Source organism: Pagrus major, chromosome 22, assembly GCF_040436345.1.
Source record: "Pagrus major chromosome 22, Pma_NU_1.0".
NCBI classification, from domain to species: Eukaryota; Metazoa; Chordata; class Actinopteri; order Spariformes; family Sparidae; genus Pagrus; species Pagrus major.
Window position 1 is genome coordinate 22092644 of NC_133236.1, and position 7395 is coordinate 22100038.

General features: G+C 38.0%; 2 protein-coding genes across 2 annotated transcripts; both read left to right on the plus strand.

Moving 5' to 3' along the window:
- The first annotated feature begins 482 nt into the window (after window positions 1-482).
- Window positions 483-1677, plus strand: LOC141017737 (E3 ubiquitin-protein ligase TRIM35-like). Its single transcript, XM_073492468.1, has 4 exons — window positions 483-749; window positions 847-869; window positions 1236-1349; window positions 1513-1677. Exons 1-4 carry the CDS (start codon window positions 483-485, stop codon window positions 1589-1591), a joined length of 483 nt encoding a protein of 160 aa, XP_073348569.1. The 3' UTR covers window positions 1592-1677.
- Window positions 1678-3580: 1903 nt separating this feature from the next.
- On the plus strand, window positions 3581-7395 carry LOC141018124 (zinc-binding protein A33-like). The gene is made up of 6 exons (XM_073493019.1): window positions 3581-4188; window positions 4758-4853; window positions 4940-5170; window positions 5271-5293; window positions 5638-5756; window positions 5916-7395. Exons 1-6 carry the CDS (start codon window positions 3802-3804, stop codon window positions 6431-6433), a joined length of 1374 nt encoding a protein of 457 aa, XP_073349120.1. The 5' UTR covers window positions 3581-3801; the 3' UTR covers window positions 6434-7395.

The window sequence follows — 7395 nt, forward strand, 5'->3', positions numbered from 1 at the left end:
CTTCTCCCAGCCACTGAAGAGTGGTGGACCAATATTTCACAGGCCACGATCAACATCCTGATCAACTCTATATGAAGGAGATGGGTTTCATCTGCATAAGGCAAATTATGGTCACACCATTCACTGATCCATGCCCCCTTCCCACCCAACTCATTGTTCTTCAGTGCGCACCGGTGCACTAATCATGCAGTTTAATTAGCATCTTAATATGTCACACCTGTGCTCAAGATCTGAGAGAATAATTCTTTTGTGTGCATAAAAAAGTATCAAACTTTGACTTCAACTTTTGAAAAACTGTTTACCATATAGTTAATTGCATGTCCCTTTTATTTGAAGACCCAGCTCAAGTTTCAACTGATCACCTTACACAGCAAACTGGAGTCATTTACCAGAATAAAACGCAACTGTGATAAAATGGAGAGCCACATCAAGGTAAGTCACAGACATAATGGTTGTGGAGGCAGAAAGCAGCATGTTGTTGGATGCTTCGATCTAAAAGTCAAACTGTTTCTCCTCAGCTCCAGGCTCAGCAGACGGAGAAGACGATCAAAAAGGAGTTTGAGAAGCTTTACCATTTCCTGCGAGCAGAGGAGGCTGCTCGGGTTGATGAAGTGAGGAAAGAGGCGACGCTCAAGACTGAGGCGATGAAGATCAGGATTGTAAATCTGACTGCGCAGATATCTTTGGTCACACACAGAATCAAGACCATAGAAAACGAGATGAGGGTCGAGGACAACTCATTCATGCTGGTACTCAGTAATCAATCAATATTCTAAGCTTTATAACGAATATTTAACAGAATTAGAGGTGTTGATTTGTTTTCTCTTTTTTCTCTTTGTTTGACAGAATATCAAATCCACTATAGAGCGGTAAGTTGCTTCCTGTTCACTATCGAAGCACAACTAAATGATAGTCAGCATTTCAAAGTATTGACTTGATGGTAGTCCGAGACTTTCTCATCCACTATGTAGGGAAAAAGTCTTGATCGCAAACTCCAAAATGGACACGAAGTTAGCTAAAATGATGACAACGCTTACAGCAGCTTTAAATCTCCCCTCTGTGTGGCCTGTCAAAAAGTATAAGCCATCACCTGTAAATACATTTTCTTTTTAGAGAACCTTAAACAACAGCCATGAATAATATAGAAAATTGTTTTGATGTGAGCCATGTTGAAAAGATTATAATTGTGAGGTCCTGTTGAGGTGTATAAAAAAATGATATTCTTATTCTTTCAGATCACAGTGCAGCCTGCCAGAACCGGAGGCTCCTTCAGGAGCCCTGATTGATGAGACAAAACACCTCGGGAACCTGCTGTTCACAGTCTGGGCAAAGATGAAGAATAAATTTGAGTACAGTAAGCAATGTTATGTTGGCTATGCATCGCCATGTTTGGACATTTTAGTGTACAGTAACATGTAGAGGCAACTGATGAACCGTAATGACTTAAGTAAAACCTTTACTGTTGCTTTTTTTAAACATCTCAGTAAACTTTTGTTTTGTTTCTATCTGAAGCTCCTGTGACTCTGGACCCCAACACTGCCGACTCGTTATTGACTATATCAAAACACGCGACTTGTTCAACAAGAAGTGACAAGAGTCAGCCGCTTCCTGCGAATCCAGAAAGGCTGGACAGCTCAGATGTTCTCGGCTCTGAAGGCTTTCGCTCTGGAAAACACAGCTGGGATGTGGAGGTGGGGGGTTATTGGGCTCTCGGTGTGGCTGCTAGAACCAACAATCAAACCTCTGAGCCCTGGGGCATCTATATATGTAACTGCCACGTCTGGATGCATGAACTTACGCCAAAAGATGGTAAATGTGGTGGATATGTTTTATCAAAAGACTTATTTCCCCAAAAGGTCAGAGTGCAGCTAGATTATGACAAAGGAAAACTGTCATTTTTCGACCTTGATAGGAAGAAAAATTTACACACCGTGAAACACACTTTCACAGAAACGGTCTTTCCGTACTTTCGTGAGAATGCAAAAATCCTTCCAGCTGAAATGTCATTGAACATAGGACAAACCAGATAAACATTCTGTATTACTGCAGAGGTCGAACACTTGACCTGCCTTAGCAAATCTTTAACTTGTTGCCATATTAAATGTGTCAGTTTATGTGAATGTTTAATATTTCTTTTCATTTTGAGTTTATGTTTGTCAGATTTCACTATAAATCTCGGTCTATTGAGCGTTACCTCCGCTTTTGGGCTTCAATTTCTAAAAGCCTGCATTACAAACTGAAGGGGTGGAGTTTAAAGACACAGACAGTCTGATGAAAAATGCTCTTGATTTGCATTATGGGAAATGTAGGATCCAGTGCTTTTGGAGCTTCACCCATACAAGGAAGTGAACTTCTTATTTTAATGTTGCTATTGTGTGTACCCCAACTTATAATCACTGAAGTATATGTATTTTAACACAATATAACCTATTTCATTAAATGATTGAAATTATTTACAGGCTTGAAAAAACATGGCCAAATACATTGATCTGTTGAAAGTTTGACTTTTTTGGCACCATTTCTAGTTTCATGTAATGATGTATTGTAAATGTATAAAATGTTATGATTTGATTCTATATATCAGCTGTTTTTACGGCTAAGGGAATAGATTTTGAGTGATTAATTATGTGAATATTTTTAATAAGAGTTAGAATAATTTTCATGTTTCCATAACTTTGACATGTTTTTGGGAGGTTTTTCCATTTCTTAACTGAATTCCTACAGAGAGAGGGTCTACTGATCGAAAACCTATTTTGAGGCAAATGTTTGATTTTGAGTTTTGTTCATGAAAATGATTGTTTGTGCTTCAATATCAAAATGTATATCAAGTCAAATGTATTTTACATAATTTCTCAGAGAGCTGACATTGTTTTTTCAGGTTCATGTCAGTTTAACTTTTGTGAAGAATGAATAAAATAGTTGTGTTATGCTTGCATCTTATGTGCTATAAACACTTTTACCAAACATGCATGGACTCCATAATTATTATTATTCCCATAATGCCTCATGTGGCTGATATGTATATGCATAGCACAATGATGAATCATCAGTTATTATGAGGCAAAGCATCCATAATAGTTGAATCAAGAATTCAGTAACAATGGTCATACAGCCGTCAGTAAATATTTCAGCAGATTAACTATGTAGTGTCAGCTCAGCTACCCTCGTCAGTTACATAATCCTCACCTTGGAGGTTGCAGTGTACCCAGGAAACTCTCCCTCACAGTTACAGACTGACTTCCTGGTTCACATACCTAGAAACTGGAGGGGTACCGGTGTTAATAAAGACGACAGGCAAACCAAATAGTTCCTAAATAACTACAGAGTGGATTAGCATTTTACTTTGGAACAAACAGGTCAAAAGAAAAGAGCGTGGTTGTGAACATATCTGGGTTGATTTGAACAATAGCCAGGTCAAAATGAGATAAGACAAGTTATGAGTGATTTCATAACTTTGAAACACAGCATGTGACAGGAAAAATGCTGTGTTCACTGTGCAGGACAGAGATAAAAAAAAAAGCTCCTCCCTCTTTTCTCAGAAAACAGGAAGAAATCACAGGCAGTCAGCACCAAAGGCCGCTCGTGGTGAAGTATTTGTAAGCAAAAATAAGGATGACAGTCCAGTAAGTAGGACTTTTATTTTTGTCACTGGGAATTTATGAGTGTTTGTTGAAACTATTTGCAACAAAAAGTACTGAACCTGAGCACTAGCTGAGCAAATAACAGACGATCTGTGCAAGTGAAAGTAAGTTGTCTGTCCAAGACAAGAAAGACCTGACAACCACAGGAGAAATCAACAGAATGGCTGCAAACGCATCACTGTCTGAAATGGAGTGGACCTGCCCTGTGTGCTGTGATATCTTTAAGGATCCCGTTGTGTTGCTGTGTGGTCACAGCTTCTGTAAGTCCTGTCTTCAGGAGTGGTGGAGACAGAGTAGACTCCGCACATGCCCGGTCTGTAAGAAAACCTTTCCAGTGGGTCAGCCTCTACTTAATCTGGCACTGAGGAACCTGTCTGATGCCTTGAGACAGAGAGCTAACTCTAAAGAGATCTGCAGTGTACACAGTGAGACACTAAAGCTCTTCTGTCAGGACGATCAACAGCTCATCTGTCTGATCTGCCGGGATTCACAAAAACATAAGAAACACAACTGCGTCCCTGTCAACGAAGCAGCAGAAGCCCAAAGGGTGAGAAAAAATATACATGTAAACTCAACAAAAATACAAATGCAATACTTTTGTTTTTGCTCTCATTTTTCACAAGTTGAAGTAAAAGTTTATAGACTTTTTTATGAGCACAAAAAATTATCACTCTGATTTTGAGCACAAATTTGTTAAATCCATGTTAGTGAGCACTTCTCTGTCAGGATGAGTCATCCACCTGACAGGTGTTGCATATCAAGAGGCTGATCAGACAGTATGATTATTGCGCAGGTGTGCCTTGGACTGATTGCAATGAAAGGCCACTCTGAAAGTGTGCGTTTTTGTAACACAACATAATGCCACAGATGTCACTAAAGTTTTAAGAGAGCGTGCACTTGGCATGCTTTATATATGTGTGTGTACATATATGTATATATATATATATATATATATATATATATATATATATATATATATATATATATATATATATATATATATATATATACATTTATATATATATATATATATATTATATATATATATATATAATAGCAAGCAATTGCATGTGTCTAATCCATTGTTTACTATGTATTTATTGCATGTCCCTGAAGACCCAACTCAAGGTTCAACTGATGACCTTGACAAGCGAACAGTGGTCATTTACCAGTGAAAAAGAAAAGTGTGATAAAATGGAGAGCCACATCAAGGTAAGTCACAGACATAATGGTTGTGGAGGCAGAAAGCAGCATGTTGATGTATACTTTGATCAAAAATTCAACCTTTTTCTCCTCAGCTCCAGGCTCAGCAGACGGAGAAGACGATCAAAGAGGAGTTTCAGAAGCTTTACCAGTTCCTGCGAGCAGAGGAGGCTGCTCGGATTGATGCAGTGAGGAAAGAGGCGACGCTCAAGACTGAGGCGATGAAGATCAGGATTGTAAATCTGACTGCAGAGATCTCCTCCCTCACACACTCAATTGAAACCGTAAAGAAGGAGATGAGGGCTGAAGACATCTCATTTATGCTGGTACTCAGTGATTAATTAATATTCTGACATTCTTAATATTGAATATTAAACAAAGTTAGAGGTATTAATGTGTTGTCCTGTTTTCTCTTTTTTTTGATAGAATATCAAATCCACCATGGAGCGGTAAGTTGCTTCCTGAATGAATTCATTTGAAAGTGTCAACTTCAGCATTGCAGAAGCAGGTTGATGGTAGTTTAGGACTGTGTCACCCACTGTGTGGGCTTTGATTGACTGAAGGTGGGAAAGTTATCCTCATAACATTTTAAAAAGTAAAACACAAGCTTCCAATAAAGCATCACTCTATTTTATAGCCATTTAATAAAATGACAGCCCTGAATAATACAGAAAAAATACTTAGATATGATGAAAATCCTGAGGATTATAACTTTGAGATATTTGCAGTTTAGCACCAAACAAATATGCTCCAATTGAGGTATAGAAAAAAAATTATATTCTTATTCTTTCAGATCACAATGTAACCTGCCAGAACCAGAGACTCCATCAGGAGCCCTGATCGACGAGGCAAAACACCTCAGGAACCTGCTGTTCACAGTCTGGAAAAAAATGAAGAATAAAATTGAATACAGTAAGAAACTTCATGTTGTTTCTGCCTAAATTTGACATTTTAATCTGCAGTTGCCTGTACTGGGAGCACCCTTATACAATATTATCAGTAAAACCTTTATCTTTAGATTAATAAACATCTCAATGAGCTTTCCCTTTTGTTTCTATTTTTTCTCTGAAGCTCCGGTAACTCTGGACCCCAACACCGCCAGCTCACAATTGACATTATCCAAACAGATGACCTGTTCAACGGAAAGTGACAAAGATCAGCCGCTTCCTGCGAATCCAGAAAGGTGGAGTGATACAGACGTTCTCGGCTCTGAAGGCTTTCGCTCTGGAAAACACAGCTGGGATGTGGAGGTGGGGGGTTATTGGGCTATCGGTGTGGCTGCTAGAACCAACAATCAAACCTCTAAGCCCTGGGGCATCTATAAATGTGATTGCCATGTTTGGATGCATGAACTTACACCAACATCTGGTAAAGGAGGTGGAGATGTTATATCTCAAGATACATTTCCCGAAAAGGTCAGAGTGCAGCTAGATTATGACCGAGGTACTCTGTCATTTTTTGACCTCGATAGGAGAACAGTTGTACACACCATCAGACACACTTTCACAGAGCCAGTCTTTCCATATTTTGGTGCAAATGCAAAAATCCTTCCAGCTGAATTCTCAGTGGAAATAAGACAACCCAGATAAACATTGTGTATTACCACAGAGGTCAACAAGATGAGGCCTTGAAACCTTAATGATTCACAATGTGACCTACGTTAGCTAATCCCGGACTTGCTGCCACATTAGGTGTGCCAGTTAATATTAATGTGTAATATTTCTTTTTCATATTTAAAACTTTTCCATATCTAGTTTGTGAAAATCTTGGTCTATCTCTGTAACGTTTTGATGTCATTGACAGATAACATGAGTACTTTAGACTTCAGACCTTTGAATTTTGAATGTAAGATACTGTTGAGTTGCATTATGGGAAATGTAGGATCCAGTGATTTTGGAGGTTCACCCATACTAGGGACTAAAAGACTTCTTATTTTAATGTAGTTCTTCATAAAATTAATCTATAAATCACTGTATCGTCATATATCATGTAGTAACATATTTTAACATAATCCATTGTACATATGAAATGATTAACAGGCTGGTGGATGTAAGGCCGAATATATGTATCTGTTGGAAGTTTGAGTTTAAAAACATTTTTTTTCTAGTTTCATTTTATGACATCCTGTAAATGTATAAACTGTTATGTTATTCAGCTGTTTTAAAGGTTTAAGAAATAGTCTTGTGGAGTTTAACCATGTAAATATTTTTGATCAGCCTAATACTAAGAGTTTTTCTGATGCTAGAGGGTGTTCAGATTGAAAATCTGGGGGCAAATGCGTGATTTCGGGTTATGTTAGCGAAAATGATTCAACTTGTATATGCTTCAATATCAGCCAAAATGTATATCAAGTCACATGTATGTGAGCTGTGGTTTGCAGGATAACTCAAAGCTGACATGAACCTGAGGAAATAGTCATAGTTATTATGCTATTGTGCAATTACCAATCATGCACCAAGTCCAGGGTGTCTGCAGTAATATGGCTCTTCTGATCTATGTAATGTGACTGTAAAACAAAATAAATAAATGAATAAATAAATATTGCAGCACA

Coding starts and splice junctions, on each gene's coding strand:
- LOC141017737 (XM_073492468.1), top strand. CDS start 483: ATGCTTCGATCTAAAAGTCAAACTGTTTCTCCTCAGCTCCAGGCTCAG. Junction 870..1,235: donor ATCAAATCCACTATAGAGCG/GTAAGTTGCTTC, acceptor TTATTCTTTCAG/ATCACAGTGCAGCCTGCCAG. Junction 1,350..1,512: donor AAGATGAAGAATAAATTTGA/GTACAGTAAGCA, acceptor TTCTATCTGAAG/CTCCTGTGACTCTGGACCCC.
- LOC141018124 (XM_073493019.1), top strand. CDS start 3,802: ATGGCTGCAAACGCATCACTGTCTGAAATGGAGTGGACCTGCCCTGTG. Junction 4,189..4,757: donor AAGCAGCAGAAGCCCAAAGG/GTGAGAAAAAAT, acceptor ATGTCCCTGAAG/ACCCAACTCAAGGTTCAACT. Junction 5,757..5,915: donor GAAGAATAAAATTGAATACA/GTAAGAAACTTC, acceptor TTTTCTCTGAAG/CTCCGGTAACTCTGGACCCC.